A 22266-nucleotide genomic window follows, 5' to 3' on the forward strand; every position below is an offset into this window, starting at 1 on the left:
GTTTTTAGTGCTGTGGGCAGCCAGCAGAAGAGCAGGCTAGAGAACCAGGCTGTCCTGGTGTAGGACACTTCAAAATGTGAGATCAAATGCTACCGCTGTGCAAAATCCAGGGCTTTCCCAAATGCTCTGCGCTTCAACTCCTACCAGCTAGTGAAAGGCTCACATTCTGCTGTAAGCCTTCGGCTGGTTTGAAAGCACTAGCTGCATATTTTGAGTTTCAGCTAGCACCCAGTCCCTTATTCTAAGCCATATGTTTAATTGTTGTGACATAAACTGAAAGAATACATCATTTATTGTAATGCCTGAAAATTTGAAATACTGAGATGAAAGGAGAGATGGATCTGAGTTGCACTTTCATCTGGTTTTCATCATTTGAGTTGGTTTTCATCTCTATTTTTTTTTTTATTTTATTTTTTAAGAGCACTGAGAAATGAAACCTTATTTGTAGTTTGTTTTTTACATTAAGATTATCCTCTGGGCTTCCCCATGATAAACTGTTGTTAAAATGATAGCCTTAGTATGGATGTCTCAGGAAAGAGGACATGACAAATAAATGCTGTCAACAAAACCAGATTTTTCAAGAGCTTGTGATGTAACCTAAGCTGTGGATGAAGGTCTGTCTTGAAGGACAGAGATACTTCAAGTTCTAGATAGTTTGATTTAGATATCTTGATATTCCTGCCCAGCTCTGTATTGGAGTTTTGATGCCTACTAAAGTAGTTACGGAAGCTTCTTAAATCTGAAGTGCCTGGGGAAATCCTTTTGGTTATACACTAATTATGTATCATTTCCAGTTAGAAATTGCAATTAAGGGCTCTGTCGTGCTCTGTTCTGTGCAGACGAGTTATGACAATGAGGGTTGGGAGGCCTGAGCTGTCTGCATACGACATGCATCATCTGTGCAATGGGCACCAATTCTTTCACTGCTCTTTCCTTCTGTGCAATAGGCATAGCCTCTACCAATAAGGCTGACCTCTGTTATCTGTGCTTCTGAACAAATTAATGAGGTTCTAGATGGTTTAATATGTAGCAGCACAGCGGGCCTTTGCAGTTTGCAGGATGCTTATGGGGTGCAGCAGCAGAAATAGCGCTGCAGGCGCTTCTGTGCAGTCAGTGTACAGCAAGAAAGCAAAACCACATTGTGTAATTTTATGAAAGAGAAGTGTGTAATTTAAGCAAAATGCTTTACTTGATAGGCTGCAAGCATTTATTTTTCAAACATGCCATGAAATGTTAGTAGTGGGTATGTATCAAAACGTTTGATTGTGAAGGAGGAATGTTTATTTTGGGTTGAAAAGTTTTAGAAAGGAAATTATACTCATATCTTCATCAAAGTTGAGTAATGGGAAGATGGTTTGTAAGGAAAACAGCTGGGCTGAAATCTGTTCATGTTAGCGTGAATAAAGGGCAGTTGCACAGTGTTTCTGCTCTGTGACTGGGATCAGGATTTGACTCCCTTTTTCCTGTGTGAGAAAAAGAGTAAGTTGAAAAAGGAACAGAGAGCTCAAGCTAGGTTTCTGACACTGCCACGAAGCATTGCTGCTTGCATTACACAGAGTGGATCCTATTGCAGCAGTCACTGTGCATTTTTTCACTGCTGGACCTCTGAAAGTGGTGCTGGAAGTAAGATTGCAGATAGACAATGGAGAGGGGACTCAGCCAGGGGACTTAAGCATGAACATGTAAAAACCACAGGCAGCCGCTGTCCCAGAGCATGGCCATCCTGCAGACCTGCAGCATGCGCCTGGGTAGCTGGGCACAGCCTCTCCAGCTCTGCTTTCCCACCTGGTGCAGCAAGGCTGCCAAGAACTCCACAAATTGGAGCCCCCAGCACAAGAAAGACAGGGGCATAGTAGAATGAGTCCAGCGGGAGCCACAAAGGTGATCAAGAGGCTGGAGCACCTCTTTTATGAAGGGAGTTGGGGTTATTCAGCCTGGAGAAGAGAAGGAAGACCTCCTCTGAAAGGCCACAATGGGGCTTATTTTTTTTATAAATAAGGTGGAGGGTGACTTTTTACATGGGCAGATGGTGCTCAAGGCCAGGCTGGATGGGGTTTTGGGCAGCCTGGGCTAGTGGGAAGTGTCCCTGCTCATGGCAGGGCCTGGAATTAGGTGATCTTGAAGGTCCCTTCCAAGCCAAACCAGTCTGTGATTCTATGATTATAATCAATACTCACAATGGTTCAGTAGATTAGTTAATTAGTAATGTCAGAGCATTGGTGATGACAATGTTGTTGAGCTGCTCTGCCTTGTGTTTGGAAGCCGGGGACGGCAATTGGAATAGGTGGATCCAGAGATGGCTGCTCAGAGCAACAAGGATATCTTCCATCTACCTGCTCCGGTTGTTTTCAAGCTGCCAGGGAAACACGGATGCTCTGCTCACTGCCTCGTGTTTGGCAGGCGCTTTCCAGTGTGGCAAAGCACCGTGCTCCTGCAAATGAATATGCAGTTTGTTTGTGAATGAGTTGGCGTGCACAGCTAATTTCCTTTTGCACCTCTTGTTTGCAGCTGATGTTGGTGTGTGTTAAAACATGAAGATTTCCCTGCATTATGCTGAGGGAGAGAGCGCATGAATGAGACAGCGAGGGTGCGTGCAAAGGGAAAGAGGAAGAGAAGGGCTTTTAAGTAAAAAAAATATGATGGATTGCATTTAAATACCTCTACTTTGACAGAAATTAATGGTGTAATTCAGGGCATATCAATTAAGATGAAGGACTTGGAGAGGAAATTGATGCAACTCAAAGCACTTTAGGAGCTCCTGAAACTAGGCTGCAGCTAGCTGGAACAAGGGAGGCGAGCATTTGGACGTGCCTCTGTTGAAATAAGATGTGCTTGCTCTTCTCTGAAGGTTTACTGGAATATTTGTAAGCAGTAGCACTGCTAGTTTTTTCTTAAAGTAGCTACTATTTTCTGCAGGGAGGAGAAAGTAAAATAAACCATACATACATCACCAGCGCTTTGCCTTCCAGGTGCTTTTCCTCTCCTGTAGCTGTGGCCATGGCCACACCAGTGGCTGTTTTGGCAGGTGGAGCAGGAGCAGGTAGGCACAGCAGGGTGTGCAGATGGGAGTAAGCAGGGGACTGGGACACTGCGCTCATCACATAAGAAAGATGAAGCAATTGAACTTTTGTGGGAGGCAGAAGGCAGCAAAAACAAACAAACAAAAAAAAACCAACACAAACAGACGACTCATCCCTTAATCAGATAGCCATAGTATTATTTTGGTAGCAAAGCAAAAGTTAGATATATATATTTTTTTGTCTTTACGGAAGCAGGGCTTGTTTCTTACCAGTTTTATGACAAAGAAGGGGTGTTGCCTGGTCAAAATACCTGTCAGAATGACAGAAGCAATACATTGTTTTCTTGCATACTCCTTTTGTTGGCCTCTATCTTAATCAGTGGCCTGGTTGTGTTATGTCTGTGCTAACTGTGCTAGGAATCACTGTTTCATTTGTAAAAATTAAATAAAAAGAGGAGGGGCAGCTCTGATGCAGTCTATCAGAAACATACACCCTACGGATAATAATAATTGCTGCAACTGTGGCCACGATATTGAGCAGGCCTTTCAAGTTTGCCATGAAGTGCATGGCAAACAAGTGCATTTTGGTGCGATTGAAGCGTGATTAGGTTTTGGAGCCTGTTTATTTCTTTTTTTGCGGGGGTATTTTCTGCACAAACGCAAGATTTTTGAAGAGCTTAGTCTTAGAGGATTCAGGAACTGCAGTAACAGCTGTGCAAGGAGAGCGCCAAATGCCACAAGGGTGAACAAGCAGATGAGAGATGGCAATTCTGAAATCCTACTCCTTAAAGTTAGGACTGATTCTGTGAGTGTTAAAAAAGCCACAGCGTGGGGCAGTGTGTGCTGTTGTCATATGGGAAGCTAAAACTTGTCAAATGTGTGCTGGCAACTCCAGAGAGTGAAGCTTCTGCTTTCATTGCTGAGTCAGGGTGAAGGTTTCTCAGGGCTCCATCTGCCTTTATTAACCTCCTTCCTGCAATCCTCCTTTCAAGGTCATAGTCTTTACCCTTAATTGGCTCATTTCCCTACAGCTTGATGTAAAAATACATGCTTAAAAATGATATAAGTGTAAGGCTTATTAGCATGGAGTAGGAAATCAAATATATTTAAATAGTTCTTGCCGTACAACTCTCCTTAGTTTTTGGACTATTTTGCTCATGCTGTTGCTCCACCACAGCAGAAATCTCACTCCAGCTGTGCATGTGAAGGGTGCAAATATCAGCACCAGCAATTTTCTTCAAGCATTTTCTTTGTGTTCGAATGGAGCACAAAAAAAGGCATCTGATCTGACAGGCAAACCTGACGATGGCTATGCAGAAACACTTCTCGGTTTTGTTTTCAAAACGATTTCTACAGGTTTTCTCCCCTTCTCTATTGCACAATTCATCTGAATGGAGATGTATTATGCCTCTGGCACACAGCAGGCTCTATGTCTATAGTTGTTTTATGCAGTCTTTTCTTTTTGCAGCATCTTAGCATGGCTTGCCTGAGGTGAATATTCTCTTTCTCCCCACACCAATAAAGTGGCCTTAATAACAATATGAAACTGGGAAATTATGCAGAAAGGAAGAAAGTAGGAGTAGGATAGAGCATGTTTGCATTTGACAAATGTGTCTGTCATCTCTAACACCTGCTGGCCATCTTCTGTTACCTCTGAATTCTGCAGTCCTCCTCTGGGCTGTAGCACATAAGAAGACAGGGACCAGCAGTTTGTGACCCCACCTACAAGGAGGCAAATATTTTTCCCCCAAATTCCGGGTCATTTATTGTATTTGCAAGAGGTTTCTCTCAGTCTCTGATGTCCTTTCAGATGTCATTCTCCATAGTTCTCTTTTGTCTTACCTGTAGCAGACAATTGATAGGAATGATGGCATAAGGTTATACATGTATTTTTAAACAGTGGTTGTATACAAATCAAACTGCTGATCTTGTTTCTTGACAGAGAAGGAAGACTCACTATATTTGGTTTCAGTTTTAGTATTCTTGGAGCAGTTCTGGCATTTCCTAAAGTTGCTTCCATCACAAACTGAGCCATATGAGCAGGAGACAAAATCAAAATCAAATCCATTGCATGGGAATTAGTGTTGACATGAAAGGCAAGCTTCTTAACTGCAGAAGGAGTGATAGTGATTCAGATATTCTAGCAGAAAAAAAATGTTCAACTGATTTAGGGGACAATATATTCTCAATGTGTATACATGCCTTACAGTACTAGTAAATATAGCATTTTAGGATTTTATTATGCTTTTATGTAGAAATCTCTCTTGTCTAAAACAGTGCCTTGAGAAAAGGACAGATGGCAACTCTCTCCCAACTCAACTTCTGTAGCGAATAAACTGGTGGCTACGATCCTTCTGGTTATTAGCAGTGATATGTATTAAGAAGATGCCAATTTGTATTTACTACATGTCTTAGATTTCACGCAACACTGCAGCACTGTGATAGAGAGGTATTAAAAAGCAGCAGCTACGTGATAGGCACTTTTCCAACCATTTTTGTTCTCTGTCCAGCTTTTCAAGAACAACCAGCTATGTCACAGTTCCTCAAAACTGAATCAATTTCCTTGAGGATCACCAGGTGCCTTCGAAGCATGCCTGGGGTATTTCCAGCTAAGCATTAATAAAGCTTCTTTCCTAGGCAGATGGGTGTTCTGGGTGTATTTTGCATTAGCACAAATGATTTTGCCCTCAGTAACTTCTGGTTTTCTGTACATTTTTGATCCTTTCAAAGTTTAGGTCTGTGGTTGGGGACTGCAGCAGGCTGGTGAAGCATGAACAAGACTGTCAAGGTGATCTACTTATGAGTTTCTGTTCCTTATTAATTGTTGTAATGAACAGGCAGCTAATATAGGAGGCAGAAGAAGGGCAAAAAGCAATTTTTCAGATTTCTAAGAAATCCATTGGCTGGTAAAGAAAAACTACTGGTTTGTTTCCTTCCAAAATCCACTTGCATCGGATCCATCGTCACTTCCACTTTCTTTTCAGTGCCAAACCAGGCAGAGCAGAGTGAGGGTACAGCTTTGTGGTTGTGCACAAATCTCCTTTAACTTGCCATAAAGAGAGAAATTGGACGGCATGGATGGAGTTCTTTTTGCTCGATTTCCTTCCTCTCATTGCTGCTAACGTGAACATGTGAAAATTACCCCAAGCAAAAACACTTAAGCTGAGATATAATCTGCCAAGGGAATTTGGGCATACAGCACCTGCTTAAAATAACAATAAATTAGACAACTGGTTGCCATATTCTCAGTGCAGCTTTGAAAGCCTCTGCCTGAAAGTATAATTACAAATAAGATTTAAACAATGCCATTTATGTATAAAAGCTTTCTGTGAGTCATGAATTGCAGCTTTCTAAATTAATGGAAAGATTAATTTTCTCATTTTCATTTCTCTCCTCCCCAATACCTTGTGGGGAGTAGCTCACAGAGTAAATGACTTCTGGTACCCCATCGGTGTGGAGATTGGTGAGGAATGCTGCAGCTCCCTTGGCCAAGCGCGTCCCTCCTGGGAACACCTGGGTGCCTGCTGAGACCTGCACGGAGGTGTTTGGGTGCCAATCGTGCCTGCCTGTTGGCCTGACTTGAAAGCGCCCTCGCTAGCTTGGCGTTTGCCTCTTTGAAAATAAAGTTCCTCGCGGTACGGGAGCTGGCGTATCTCTCTTGTCAGGTCCTTGTGGATTTACCTGCTATCCACGTGTGCTGGAACGTGTTTGGTGGTGAGCTGTGTCTGTGCTTTGGGGTGTTCTGTACCTCTGTCCAGACCAAACATCTGTCGGTCCAGCACCGAGGGACTGCCATAAGCAGCAGTCTGCAGGTGCTCTGCCCAGCTTCCCAGCAGGTATCTCGCGCTCCATGTGGGGCTTGGAAGCCAGCGAGATTCCAGCCAACGTCACGAGCGGAAGGAATAAAAGCTTTTGGGCATGGCATGCTTATGCAAGACCTGAAGTCTGCACCTGCACCTGCAATATGTATACCCCACAGCAGAACGCTTGACAAGGAGTTTCTTTCATCTGAGAATCTTTTTATCTGATGGCACCAGCCTTGGTGCTTGGAGTTTGCATTACTTCCTGAATCCTCAGTAGCTTTGCTGACCACACAGGCACATTGCAGCTCCCGAGTTACCCTCGGTAATCAGATGGCACTGGGATCATTTGCTGCTTTGCTTCAGAGACAGGCACAGCTTTTTCTTTTTTTTTTTTTTTTTTTTTTTTAATCCCTTCTATGTTATTCAGAGTTCTAAGGGACATATAAGAAAGATGGTTTATTTCCTGACCTACACTTAAATAAAGAATAAATGTTGAAAAGGATTGACATATGTCCTAAAAGAAGTGCCTTTAATACCAGGGATTGAAGTGCATGGGTTACTGTTCAGATTGAGGGTTGAGTTGTCTTTTGATTTTAACTGAATCTTTTCTTTTTCTTATCTATTCAGCAAGAAAGTATATCACAGGAGCCCAACAGGTTGTTTCTTCAAAGGGAGTTCTTTTTATATTGTGATTGGTAGCTAAGCATTTTCTTCCTGACCCCATCTCTTCAGCAGCTTAGATATTAGTATGCCAAAGCATGGTGTGGGTAGGAAGGGAGGGAGAAATACTGCTTATGTTAGCTGCTTGTGTGCAGCACCTGTGTCCAAGCTTGGTTATCTCCAGAGATTTCACAGTTTTTCACTTCACCCATGAAAACATCTGGAAAGCGGGAATGAGAGTTCTGGACTGTATATCCCCAAAGTGATGTCTGCTGGCCACCTAAAAAACTTCGAGATCTTGTAAGGTTTGATTTTTCACCTATATTGTGTGATGTCTTTCTTTATGAAAACACAGACAACTTTGACTAATAGAGGTGAGACCAGTAAGTGATACAGGATAATGCATGAATTTCTGTGTTTGTAGGTGCAATGGGGCAATACTGCTGATTTGCTTCTTCATAGAAAAGAATATCCTCCATGGCTGGCTTCAGATCTGTAACGTAGATGCCTATAGCTATTCTGAAACAGGAACGTTGCTCTGAAGTACAATTGTAACACTACGACCAAAATAAAGAACTACAGCAATTCCAGTAAATGGAAGCGAATTGCAAGGGAAGCAGTTTCCTTTAAACTGAGGATATTTTGTAAGTCACTCTCTCCAGGTTATTCTTTCTCTCCCATTAATGTTTTGATCATTTGGCCCATTTCAGCCACATTTGAAGAAGGAAGACTTCTCAAAGGTACAATGCTGAGAGAGGTTTCATAGAAATCTGGATACAGGAAAATGAGAGTCCCTGTAACATGGTCTTAGCCTTTATTAGATATGAAAGAATCCACAAGGGCAAAAGATTTTCAACATCCACCACCTCTGAAAAACCTTGGAAAATGCATCTTCGAGATATAAAGCTGTAGGAAAACAGGGATCATTAGTTCTGCTTTTAGGGACTTATTTTTGTTTGTTTGTGTGTTTGTTTTGCTATAAACTTACTAAGAATTCGCTCATGGGACATCACCAAACCACTTTTTTGGGAAAGATGTGGGCTTCTATGAGCTATGTCTTGTGGCTGTCCTGGGGTATACCTCAGGACAGTTCATGAATAGAAGCTTAACAAATTTAAGCCTTTTATTGTTTGCTTAGGGTTAAGGGGGGAAACCTAAGCTCCTTCTCTATCTAGCTGTATTGCTGTGTCTCCCCAAACCAGTGGAGGCAATGTCCTTTTTTTCTTCTCCTGCTCTGCTAACTATCATAAATTGAAATGTGGGAGACTTGCTGGCAGCCATTAAAAAGAAAAAAAAAAAAGAGAGAGAGAGAAAGAAAGACATTTGAAAAATGACAGGTTTAACGCTATCCTTTTTTTAAACAGACACCTCTGTGCGAGGTGAAGGAAAGGTTTTCCTGTGTCCTGGAGAGAATGTACAATTATTAATATTTTTTTTCTGAATTTCTGTACTCATATATTTTTTAAGAAATTCATTACTGAATGTCCCAAGGGATAGTTCGTGAAATTTGGTATCTCTGAAATTCTTGCAAGGAAGTCAGGCAGAGCTGGGTCTGTCACTGGGCGATGTTGAGGTGGAATTTAGCAGCATCCAAGGCTCAGCTACGTCCTGGCATGCTGCAGGAAGAACTGGGGTTCACCTCCCACAAAGAAGGAAGCGTGCTGTAGTGGTTTATCCACGGGAAATGTTTCCTTTCCTTCCACCCTGGTCTTTCCTTCGGCATGGCAGTAAATTTTTGATTCCTTGTTTTGCCTTGCAGCCGTTAAAAGAGAGGCAGGCCCATCAGCACTGTGGTATCACAGACAGCAGGCACTGTGAAATCAGACCTTTGATCAAAGGCCTTTGTGATTGCAATATCAGAGGCTGAGTAGCCTTTATCACCTACCCACAATCTACAAATAAAGTTTGAACGAGGAAAGTGGTTAAAATGGATCTGCTTTCCCATCACAGAAATAAAAGCTACCCTAAATCAGAGAGCCTCTCACTTCTAATAACAGCAACAGCAAAAATGTCCCTGTCTGTTTTTTATTTGGGATGCACATGTCTTATAATTAATCTTCCTTCTACTAATTTGCCTTTCATCTGGGGCTCTTCTAAGCACTTCACAAGAGCGTAATAACCAAGCCCTCCTGTATCTGTGACAGACATGATTATTGTTATTATCTTCATTTGACTAATGTGGACTCAGAACCTCTGCGGGATCAAATAACTCACCCAAGGTTAAATAGCGATGTAGTGTCAGGACCGGGAGCAGAGCTGCCCTGGCTCTTCAGCATGGGCTGAGCTCAGGTTTTGCGAACATGGGTGTGTGAGCAGTGCACGTCCCTGTCCTGTTACCAGAGCCCTTTGGTAGAGGTCCTGTGCTGATGCAGCTCAGAAAAACCAAAGTCACAGCAGTGGAGGGAGAGCTTCAGAAATTGTTGTAGCTCACCCTGCATAAAACACTCCGAGGCAACCCCTGTTTGTGCTGTGAGGATTTCCTGGTGTCACTGCCGTTGCGTGGCTACACGAATGACCTATTCCAATTATAGAGAAGCCCCAGCCCTCGTGCTCATTTTAGATTTTAGTACACGTTGCTCTCATCTAACCGCATGCCCCCATGCAGATAGAAGGTTTTACATACAGCTTTTGCTGCCGTATTGGCTATCAGACGTAGTAGAGCACAGTAGGTTTTTAATAGGTCATGCTTAAGAAGGCAGGGTGATGTATTTAAATACCTCCTATGATAACGCCAAAGCTGGTTCCTTTTATCTTTTACTTAACAGTACTGTGGGTGAGCCCTGGCTTCCTTAACGAGCTTTTGTGCTCCACACGAATAATCTTTGAAATCCCCGCGTGCAGTGCTAATTCACTGAACAAAACCACTCACCTTGTCAGCTAGATGAATTACAAGACGTTGGGGTTAGGGTAACTAGCGCAGCACCATGCTCAGTCATTTCCTAGCACAGCTTGACCAGTGCCCAGAGAGAAATACAAATGCTGAATGTGTGTTCTTAGTGTGGGAGGTGCGTGCACACGTGTGCGTGCACGTGAGGAGCGTTGTGTTGCTTCGTGCCCAGGGAGGGATGTTTTCAGTCAATGGGTGATGCTGAAGTTGGCAGAAGAGCTTTTCTGCCCATTCACAGATTAAAAAATGCCTGTGATTAAAGGACTGCACCCGATTAGAGCACAGTGAAGGCTGCTTTAAATAGCTACGGAAAAAGCACAAAGCAACTCCAGGAGACTGCTTTGGCAGTGTGTAGTAACATACTTTCAAGTCTCATTTGCAAGAAAAATGTTTCCCTCAGGTCATGTGTGGATATGAAAAGAGCTCCTCAAAACAGGACCTTTGGATTTATTGACATTGTGTGCTATACATCGATGCACCGTGCACTAGGATTCCTGCTTAGATCAGTGTGATGGGAGAGCACCAAGCGAATACAAGAACAGGGAGGGGGAAGGAGGAAGAGGATGGGGGATGATCAGAAGGTGGGTGAGGAGACCTAGGGTTCTGGTTATCGTGCTCAAGAGAGAGCAGGGAAAACGGTGTGTGTGGGGGGGGTACAAGAGAGCAGCTGGCAAAGGTGGACTTGGAGCAGCTTTATCCTCCTTTCTTTATGCAGGATGACAGACTCCTAAGCCTATTTGCCATGTTCAGCAGCAGTGTCTCTAAGATATTTAAAGCATTTAACACTAAGAGCTATTCTGGGATTACTAAAGGTAGGGGAGATACTTGTATCTCCAGTCAAAAGCTTTTTCATCTGCAAGTTACAGCGGGAAGATTTAGGTAGCTACTTGAAACAGCAGGGTATTTTCACATGTTTCCTGTCTTCTTAGAAGTGGGCTGCAGCGCCAAGTTGGCATTGGTGTTTTAGCAGTGGAGGATATGCTATAGGCAATTCCAGCTTTTCTTCCTTTTGCACTTAAAGCCTTGTGATCCTATCCAGATCGAGGTCACAGAGGGAGATTTGTGCAGTGGACATGAACTAACACTAAAAAGCCACTTCTTCAAATTCGGGTGCAGTTTGGCAGGAGCACTGGAGATGTGCTTGTATCCCCCTCGTGCTGATGCCAAGCTGATTACCAGCCCTCGTTATTACCCCAGGACTGTGGCAGCAGACGTATCACGCATTCACTTTTAAACAGTGGTGGTTCTGCACGGCAGAAACCTGCTTGGAACATGTTTGCTGTTGTGCCTGGTGGCTTTAACGCCTTGCTGCTCTTCTGCGGGCCACTTGGTGCAGGATACCTCTGCATCTGGAATCTCCTCCATGTTTTATAAAAAAATATCCCTCTCTGCAGTGAAAAGGCTGGGAAGCCCCTTGCGGCTTCATACCATTACGCCAGCACGCCCTGGACAGCTTGCGATGTTCCAAAATAGCTCTGAGGCATCGCTAAAGAGAAGCGAAATGCAAACGAGAAATGAGATGTAGTCACTTGGAAATACGTCCGATCTGAGCGCATATTTTTGCGGATTTGATAGAAATCTTCTTAACTGGAGAAATTAGCTGTCATCTGCTGTAAATCACAAGTCACTAATTACCCCAGTTGCTCACTCACATCTCAGTCTTCCTTGTTACAAAAGCGTGAGGCCTTAGAGGGGAGGGAGTGGGTAAAAACCCCTCACTGCCTGGAGTCAGTGACAGAGAGCACAGGGGCTTTCTTCTGTTAGCCTTCCTAACCTTGAAAACGGCATTTTTTTTCTTTAAATAACTTTATCAAACTTTTTGAATTTTATTATAATGACATGATTTACTGCCAGCCCCAGAGGAAGAGCTGCATGCACCCAGAAGGTGCACGGGATAGCACAAGCTTTGGGTGGGCTTCCTGTTCCCACCCCGCATGTGGGGCTGTGTGAGAGGCTGAGATAACGGCTGGGGAACGAGGCAGGCAGCAAACTGACCACATAGAGGTTGTGCTTGCACAGAATTAGGTCGAGAACGATTAGCTCATGTCATGCACACCATTAGTGTGCAGCTTAGTACTGTTGCAATATTTGCATGTACCTCAGCTGGTTCCAAAGCAGTAATATTTTACCAGTAAACAGCAGTACCTATTCACTAGGTAAGCGATATTATGTTGTCAGTAAGGTGTGGCAATATGCTTCAAATGTATTTGGTTAAAATATAAGCAAGAGGATGTGACAGTAAAGGCATCAAATTGATTAGAACAAGAGCCTAACCATTGCACGGTATCTCCAGAAGAAATAGTGAATGACTCTTTTGTAGATTTTGGCTAGCCAGAAAACCATGAGATCGGAGCTGTGAAGTCCATAACCACATCCATCCAAAGCCAACAAAAATCTCCAAAATCTATCCAAAGAGAGGTTTTGTAGATGCCTATTTTCATTTGCGGCTCATGCCAGGTTCCTGACTCACTGTCACTCCGCTACGGTGATACGCTGAGCTTTCCAACAAAGCAAACAAGGGGGCGGTGAGTCACCGGCTGCATTCGTATGTGCTTCATTTGCTCTATCATTAGCTATACTGTTTTTGTTTATTTTAATTAGCTCATACACAAAGTCTCGGAGATATGTTTCTTTGCACGAATTAGCTAGGCTGCTTAGTCTTCAGTAAAGATTAGAAAGCCAGAAGACAACGAGCGTTTTGGGTGGCAGGTCCACCTTTTTCTGCCATAGTGTGCCTACAGAGAGTATGAATGGGGGGAGTCTCTGTATTTTCCAAGATTTGAATAATTGGGACAAAAATGTCCTTATTTTATTGAGGGTCTGCTGTTTCATTTGGAGATTTGTGAAGCCTGTAGCCTTTTCCATCAGTAAAGATTTTGTTTCTTTCTATGTTAGAGCAGAAGTATCACTGTGCAAAGTGTGTCTCACTTTGTCTGTATGCATTAAAAAACTACAAAAGGCGTCTGAACTGAGTGCTGATAGAGAAGATGGGTATGGGAGAAAGGTCTGGCCAGCTTCGTCTGAAAGCTGCTAATGATTTCTGTCATCTCAGATGACTAATGCAAACCTCGGTGACTAGTTATGTTTCTGTTTGTTGTTTGAAGTTACAGCTTCTGATTTTTACTGTTCCACATAAGGAATCATTCCAAGCCTCAACAAACAAGTTTGTTTTTAAGCCCAGGTCTAGGTGCCAGTTCATTTTAGCCTGTCTTTTTAGCCAAATCATGTAATTTATCTCTAATTGAAGTCTTTCCTGGGCTTGTGGGAATTGCAAGGCTGGTTCAGATAGGCTAAGGCAGGAGTCTGAAAGTGAGACGAGGCAGGGGGGAAATTAAGGATCTCTCTGGGAGCTCTATGGCGGGGAGGAAAGGAGAGCAAAGGGACACGGCGAGTTCAGTCCCAGATGTGACCCGTTTCCTTTTGTAGTTTTACTGGTGAGAGCTGTCGTTGTATTGGATCGCAAGAAGAAATTCTTCCATGTTCTAGAATTTACTTAAGCTCCTGGACCCCTGTCGGCTGAGGATTCCATGTTCTCCATTTGACAAGGGCTTCCTTCCCAGCCATAGTCCTGGGAACAGGCCTACACTGTAATTAGGGAGATGAGGGATTTGATTTGGGTGTGGTTTTGCCACTGAGGCACCCAGCATTTGGCAGCCACGGTTGCATTCAAAGTCCTACTTGTTTTGTTTTGATTTTTTTGTTTTTAATCTGAACAGGACTAGCTGTCCTGTGCTGCCCTGACCCTGGACGCCCTGACCCTGTGTTAATGATGCCTTGTGCTAATCGATTCTACACCTGATGAATTTTTTTTTATATCCCCTCCCACTCTTGCAGGCAATTCTGTGCTAAGACTTTGCATACAACATTACAGTGGATTTCTGGCTATATTAGGGAAACAATCGTTTATTACTACTTACTCTCTGCCAGAGAGAGAGAAGTGTTTTTGTTGTTGTCTTTTAATATCTTTTCTTCTCTAAGCCCTTGGCTAATTGCATTCCTGATTATATATTTTTTTTTCCTAAAGCTTAATTACTTGTTACATACCATGCAGGTAAGCCAATAGCCTTTGGGAATGAATGAACAGCTCAGATACTTCCCCACTGATATTACAATAATGATAAAAACATTGAATGGAAAAAGTGGGTGTGACAGGTGGTACAAGTCTCCGAGGGTAGCGTTGTTTTTCTATTCAGAATAGGAATGGCAGTACAAAGCAGACAGAAAGTTTTGTTTCATTTCCCAAGCAACAGTGTGCTTAGCAGAGTGTGCAGCACCTCTTCTCTTGTGAAAGCCCACTGAAGATGCTGTAGGGGAAAACCAGTAAGTCCTCTTGTGTGCCAGAGCTCCGGGTGCACATCCCTGTGGTTCTGACCACATTTCAGACCCAGATCCGTGTGGGGCCTTCACCCAGTCACCTTTGGGAGCATGCAGGAGGGGTGGCCTCTCCCACCCTGGGGCGCTCAGTGTCCGTGGAGGCTTTGAACTCTTATTGAACACTTCCTTGGACTGGGTTTTGTTAGAAGATTTGTTAACAGCAGCTTCACGGCCTGTAAGTGACGGCAGCGTTGGGCCTGGAGACCCTGGCTGGCTCAGAGCTTTGGCTCGAGCTGCTGTGCTGGCGTTGCCTCCTCACAGCGCCTCTATTGCTCAGGGAAACCCCTTCCTAAGCACGCCACTGTGGGTGCTGGCAGTTTATTCCAGTGCTTTCTAGGTCAGGAGTTTCTTGCCTGTCAGCGTGAACAGATCTTAGGAAATCCTTGTTTTGATTTGTCATGTTGCTGGGTTTGTTTTGTTTGTCTGCTTTTCTCCTAATTCTGCAATGTTATTTCAAAATCAAAGAGGGCTGTTTCATCAATGCACACTGTCATGTCCTGCAACGGTGGAAATGAGTTTTGCAGAAGGCAAGTCTGTGTGTATGTCCTGAGGAAGCTCCTGCCGATGTTTTCGAGCAGGACATCACCACTCATTTAGCAATACCTAAGCAGCAGCCCCGCTTCTTTTGCATGCAGACAGGGAATGCTTTCATGGCAGTCCAAAGAAGGTGGTACCACAGTTCAGTTCTCGACTTGCGAGTTCTGTAGCAGTGGGAATTTATCTTGTGGTACAAATATCAGCGGGGCTACCACCGTGTTGTTCTGCAGCTGAGTATTTAAATAGGGTCCAAATTGTGAAGCCTGCATTTAATAGCTAGTGGGTGGCTGAGCTGTAGCCAGCTCGTTTGAAGCTTAGGGATGTGTGTGTGAACTGCAGTCACACCTTGGGGTTGCAGAGAAGATATAATCACAGAGACCTCAGAATAAACTTCTCCCCACCTAATCTTTTCACATGTCTCTGAACAGACAGGTGTGTGCACCACTCCTCTGTCTGCTTAATGCATTATTTGAAGCAGGTTGAACATGGCTGCAGGCAAGAAGGAGAGCCTGATGGTAACGAGGTGGCTTGTGTTTAATGGCTAGGAGGCCAGGGCTTGGCCATCCCTGCCCGGCTGCCTCCACCTAAGGGAGCTGGCCCCAGAACCAGGGAGCATCACCTGGGAAGGAAAACGCCTTGGTAAGGAGAGGCAGGTGCACCAGGGAATGGAGGAAAAATACTTGTTGGTACAGTCTGCTCTCTTTGGGAGCCAAGAGAGTGAGGCTGGGTTCTCCTCCATGTTCTCTGAGGCTTCCCCAAAGAGAGGTGCAAGGCCAGGGCTGCACCGGGGCAAGGAGAGGGTGCGAGTGTGTCAGTGCCCAGCTGCTTCCCGGGGAAAGCAGCATGCTGGTTCCTTTCAGACACATAACTTTTCCCCATTAAAAGGTACCATTTTAAGTGTTTGTGCTTTTTTCCATAAGTATACTGGCCAGTGGGACTGCAGCACACAAGCACTGCTCAAAGGACACCCATTGAGTTATAGAGGCAAGTCTCAGGGAGCCGAAACCTGTAGCTTTGGTCCCGTAGCTTCGCACACCATGCACAGCCTCACTCTGTGTTTGCCTTGGAAGCAGCTGGAAATCAAAGGAGGGTGTGTTTTGTTTTGGTGAGTGGGAAACAGGGCTCTCCCAAGGGAAGCTATAATGTCATTTTGCTTTGAAATTGTGATTTCAATGTGGCTGAGCATATGAACACTTTCGTACCATGGCAACTCTTTATTCATGTGTAAAGGTTAGGTTAAGAGCCTGTGTTTCATTTAAATATAAAGGGTATCCAAGGCACTCTTTGCATTGGTTCTGCTACAGAGTAGTTCTGTAAATGATGGCTAACACAAGAAACGTCTGTACTAAGGTGACCTTCTGTTCAGAGCAGCTTTTTACCCCGTAGCAGATTACCATCAAGTCCTGCAGCTTTTGGTTTGTTGTAGCTCTGGCCAGCAGACAAAGCGTGTCCTGACATGAGCTTGCCTCACGTGTGATCAGCACCACCCACCTCCATGTTTGCAGCCCGACCTGAGCACTTCCAGGAAAATTCTTCTTTCCCAAAGCATTTCCTCTAAATCAGAGATAAGCTAGGCCATTAAATGTGGGCCTGCATTCCTCCAAGTTGGGTCTTTCATGCTCACTGTTTGTGAAATGACCATTACAGAACAGGAGGCCACAGCACTCTGCATCCTGTACTGGGCCCTGGAAGCCCTCAGACACTGAAGGTGGATGAGGTCAGCCACATTCCTCTTCCCCATTTACTTGACATTCCTATCTAACACTCCACACCCAACGACCTTTTATCCTCCAAATTGCTCTTAAAAGTCCTCCTCATGGCCAGTGCCCACAAAAATCCCACATGTCTTTGTCAGGTGCTCAGACACCAGAGCAGGCCCATACTGGGGCCTAGTAACCTATCTATTAACTTGGATAGGGCTGGAGGATCTAAACCCACAGGCAGTTGTAGTCATCGCTCAGGGTTTCCAATCCTGTCTCTGTGCCCATCTCGATCAGCACTCCAGGTCAGGTGCTGCCTGGGTTTCGTCTCTCCAAGCTCCACATCAGCATTAATAATGGCTGGTTCAGCTGGCGGGGTGCTTTGGGAAGCTGGCACCACGTTTCCTGTATCTTTGTTCCGTCCTGAGAATGCCAAGTGTGGTTGAGGAAATAATAGGTGATAGCCCTAGCGTGTGCCATGTAATCAGACAGACATCCCAAATGGCTCTCAGCCTCGCCAAGAGGCTATCTCGAGGAGAGTGGTGCCTGCTGTTAGCTGCTCATGGCTGTTTCCAGGTCCTCCAGACATGTAAGCATGAACTTTAATCCAAGCAGAGCCTTGTCAGTCACACGTGTGGCGGCTTCCCTTTCCTGGATTGCATCAGGAGCTGTGAGACACCCAGCAGCACATCTCCAGGAGCAACACCATCGCTGTCTGGAGCCTGGATCCAGCTGCCTCTGCCTCCCCATCACCTCAAAGCAGAAGGGAAAGTCAAAAGCTCTATCATTTTGCTGTGTTCTCCCCTGGTCTATCATTGCTTAATTGTATCCCTGAGCTTTATTAAAGTTTGGGGTGAGTCATTGCCATGCTGAGGTGAAAACAGAGCTGAGTGAATTTAGGAGGAGCGTCTTCCCATTTGCTGAGCAGGAGAACTCCCACAGCAGAGAGAAACTCCTATCACTCCATAGGTGTGTTGCATCATCTGCTTGCTCCTGCCTCTAATTTAATGCTCTAAATCCCATATCAAAACACCTGGAGTCCAAAGAGAATATAAAATAGACTTGGAAGAGGAAATTCATGCCAATTAGACATGCAGATCTCTCTTAATCACCTGAGATCTCCTTCCAAGCTCATGCAGGCCTTGTAATTGCGGTGCTATGTTGTTCTGCTGCATTGCCTATCCACAGAACCCACTTCCTTCTCCACCGTCGGAGTGAAGTTATAAGTATAAGCCAGGGTGGCTGCACTTCAGTGCCTTAATTGTGTTTCCTTTATGGCTACAGTAGTTGAAGCTGGTGAAGTACGTTGGAGAAAAGCACTACAGAACTGCAAAGCCATTGTCACAGCATAGGGAATTTCTTTGGGATGAACAGAAAGACCTCTCCCTCGCTGTGTAGGCATCGTTACAGCCCCTTGCACTTGCTGTTCTGGTTTGTGGTGCATGTCCAAAAGAATTCTTCTTTCTGAGGCTATCACCTCCCAGGCTGCTCCTCCTGGTACCTTTTGGTGGTTTTGTGTGCCTGTTTGGCATTGTGGCATGGCTGGGAATATGCTGCTGTAGGTAGGGCAGGGACCTCAGAGTGGTGGAGGCAGCTCTGGCCATGTGTGTGTGTTCTCATTAGGAGCTCATGTGCTCTGATCAGTCACCGGATTAAGAGCACAGCTTCACAGAGTAACCAGGACTGGAAGGGACCTCTGCAGATAATCCAGTTCAACCTCTCTGCTCAAAGCATTCTTTGCAGTTCCTTTAAAGCTAAGTCACTTACCCACCTTTATTAAGTTATTTAAAATGTATTTTATGAATATGTTTTGGAAATGAGATGTGCCCCCCCCCCCCCCCCAATGAGTTAAATATAAACTCCCGTCTTTGCTCTCCTCTTGTTAAAACTTTTTAAGTCTCCTTTTGTTAAAACTTTTCTTGTTAAAACTTTTTCCTGGATTCAGTTTAATTAATTAATGTATTTATTTATTGAGCCATTTGAAGCACCTAAGGTGCAGAATCAAATTTCCATGTCTTTCTATGAAATAACAAAAGCAAGGGATCTGGATTCTGCAGTGGTGTTGCTGAAGGAAAAAAAAAGAAAGAAAGAAAAGTAGAAACCAACAAAACAAAAGCACCAAAAATAGACAAACAATGAAACCCCAAACCAAATGAAAAAACTGGTCTTATTTAAGAAGAAAGGAAAGACCAGCTTGCACAAAGATTTCATCTCCAAACCCTTGGCATGATGTTATATCTGCTGAGCTATGTTGTTACTGCAGTAGCTTAAAACTATTGAGTGTATAGAAAATAAGCCAATGTGCAAACTTTAGAATTTGTATGTCAAAAGGACTCAAATTTGAGGCTTTGCTTATGCTTCCCAAAGTGTTTGAGATGTATGCTTTTCAAGGGCTGTGAAGGTATTGAGTTTCTGCTCTGTTTTCCTTGCAGGTGTGTTACTAGACATCCAGCAGCACTTTGGAGTCAAAGACAGTGGGGCTGGCTTGCTACAAACAGGTAAGAGTATTTGTTTTCTTGCTGGTTTGGTAACCTTGCTCATCTCAGAAGGGTGCTTTCAGATTTCTTCACTTAAGGTCTTTGGTACGTTTGCTGTGAAATGCACTCTTACGAGGAAGAAGAATGAGGATGTGGTTGGGGGTTGTTTTTTTTTGGGGGGGGCGTTGTTTTGTTTTGCTCGTGGGCAAGAGGTCAGGGCTCAATGAGTGCAGAATGAGCCAAGAACAAAGGAACCTAATGATGTTATTTATGACAAATTCAAATAAGAGATGGCTACCTAGATCAGAAAGCTCATGATAACCCAACAGCAGGATCCTGTTGTTCTTGCTCAACAGAGGTCACTACTAAGTATGAGGTGTGATGCCCTTCATATGTTCTGTGGAGAATCTGCTGAATGTACAGTAATTGGGAGTACAATGTGACACAAAAATGTAAAACACATCAGGACAAACACCCAAGGATGAAAACTGCAGGAAGTGCTGACAATCATTGCATTTATGCTACCTCATTGATTAAAAATACCCCTATGATTTTGGTGACATTAACATCAGACATTTCTCTCCCTGTATTTAAGGAAGAAAGATAATTGAAATTCTGATGTCTGTCCTTTTAATGTTGCAGACATCTGCAGACAGAGCTGTACAACCCCAGGAAAAACCCAGCTTTTCTGGCCTGTGGTCCAGAGGTGGTTTAATGGAGTGGCTTTGTCAAGGACTAGAGATGATGACACTGAGTAGCAGTCTCATGACAGCACATTTGATCTTATGGAGAGTTGAAAGGACTAGCCACACAGCAAATGCAGTATTTTAAGGAGAAGAACAGTCCGGTTTAGAAGCTTCTGACAGAATTATTAGTTGGAGTTGTAGAAATGTGATGCTGTGGTTGTCCTGCCATTGTCCTCTGCCTGAGGAAACCACCCTGGAACAATTGTATCTCTGAAAAAGTTCGAATTTGATTAGGGTTAAAAATAGCGGGGCAGAAAGATGCTTTTCCAATCCATTTTTTCACAGTGATTACCAAATGCCCACCAGGATCTTGTGCATGGAACCATAGCCAACAAAAAGGTGTATAAAATGATTCACTCTTCATGATTACACTAGAGGTGAGAATGTTCTGGAGCTCCATCAATTGGCCATAGGTTTCAGGCTATTTGAATCACTGCAACATTTCCTCCTTGTTATTTTCTACAGCCCATATCATAGCAGGTTCCTCATCTGTGGTTAGAGCTTCTTGGTAGTGTTGCAATACAAACAATTATTAGTAGTCCATATTAGGGCTTTAAAAATACTCAGGGGACAGCAGAGTCCAGCTAAGCTGGTGTATGCAGCACGCGTCCAGAACAGAAGGCCTGAGCTTTACAAGTGTAACTGATTATAAGGAGAATCAATCAGTTATGCCCAAAGTGGCACTGGGTGTCTGTCAGGCTCTTTTCTACAGCAATTATTTGTTTTTATTTATCGTGCTCAGAGGAACAGATCCTCAATGTATCATTAGACATGAAGTGCCTTCAACAAAATATTCTGGTGGAAAATGGCACTTGCCAAAGCACATATATAATCTTCATTCCTCTCAGTGGATGAAATCCCTCTGTAGATGATTTACTGACAGCAAGCAAGAGCTAACCTCCAATGGGGCATTCCATTTGTTAATTGCAAGATGTGTTATTTATTTCTCTAGCAAATGTACAGGGCATCTGAAAACAGCATCATTGAGATATTGCAAGAGTGCTGCTGAGTGTGTCATGATTTTTGTAATCAATAAATATTGCTTTAAGAAAAGCAACGTTTTCTCTTGTTTTTTGCTGATCTGAAAACAGAGGACTTGACTTTGCCCCTGCTCTGTAGATACTGATGTATTAATCACAGTGCCATCACAATCCAAGGAAAAGACTGTTCACAAAGGAATACACCATTTTGCATAAGTGAGGTTAGGGGCACATAACTGAAAACTTATTAAATGTATTACTTCAGCTTAACAAATTTCTGCCTGGCAGCTGGCCCATGGCCCATGTATCCTTAACGCTGGCAGAATAAAACACGCTGGCCTAAACTGCTGTAAACACTACCTAAAATCTTGCAACTGTTCTCCAAGTCTGACCTCTCTAAGTATGCAGACTGAGGGAAATGGATGCAGAGTGTTAAAGTGTTTGGACAAGGTTGTAAAGGAAGCCTGCAGTTGAGCTGGGACCAGAACTGAAGTCTCCCAGATCTCTGTCTTAACCTTGAACAGTTCTTTTCCAAGCAGAGAGTCAGAAATATCATCTTACTCCCAGGAGACGGTCCTGCTAACTAATTGAGTGATATGAGACGAAAGACTGCTCATCCTGAATATGTCCTCTGAATAAAGAGTAGATTAGTCTTCAGGTTGTTAATCCTGCATCTCAATGAGTCCTAAATTAATTTACAATGTTAATGAGGGGGAGTGAAATGTGGTATTCTCTGTTAGTTCATATCATTCATCAAACAGGCTTTAAAAAATAATAAAGAAAATCCTTTTAACTGAGAAAAAAACAAGGCTGCTCACAGTGCTTTAGGAAGAGATGGTGGAGAAAACTCAAACAGCAAGGGGAAAAGAAATCCACCAAAGGCAATGTATCGCCCTGCAGTCATACCATAACCCATTCTTTGCAGGCACAGCCGGTCTCGTAGCTCCCTCACTCCAAACATTCAAAAGCCAATTCATGCACTCTCAGCTTCTGCTGCTCTCTGGAAAGCAAAGGTGACTGCTTTCTTAGGAATTGCCAAGGCAGAATTTGAATTTTCATCTTGTCTTATATTAATCCCAAGAT

General features: G+C 43.7%; 1 protein-coding gene across 3 annotated transcripts in view; it reads left to right on the forward strand.

Annotated features, from left to right (window-relative positions):
* LOC101791126 (sphingosine-1-phosphate transporter SPNS2) overlaps positions 1 to 22266 on the forward strand; it is a 135321-nt gene that overhangs the window by 15993 nt on the left and 97062 nt on the right. For all 3 annotated transcript variants that reach the window (XR_003492749.3, XR_005260377.2, XM_027445956.3), the window contains exon 2: positions 19413 to 19478. Coding sequence is in view for 1 of the 3 variants with exons in the window: in XM_027445956.3 (XP_027301757.3) it covers positions 19413 to 19478 (66 nt within the window). In the remaining 2 variants the exon portion in view is untranslated. The remainder of the gene's footprint in view (positions 1 to 19412; positions 19479 to 22266) is intronic.

Source organism: Anas platyrhynchos, chromosome 20 (assembly GCF_047663525.1).
Source record: "Anas platyrhynchos isolate ZD024472 breed Pekin duck chromosome 20, IASCAAS_PekinDuck_T2T, whole genome shotgun sequence".
Taxonomy (NCBI): Eukaryota; Metazoa; Chordata; class Aves; order Anseriformes; family Anatidae; genus Anas; species Anas platyrhynchos.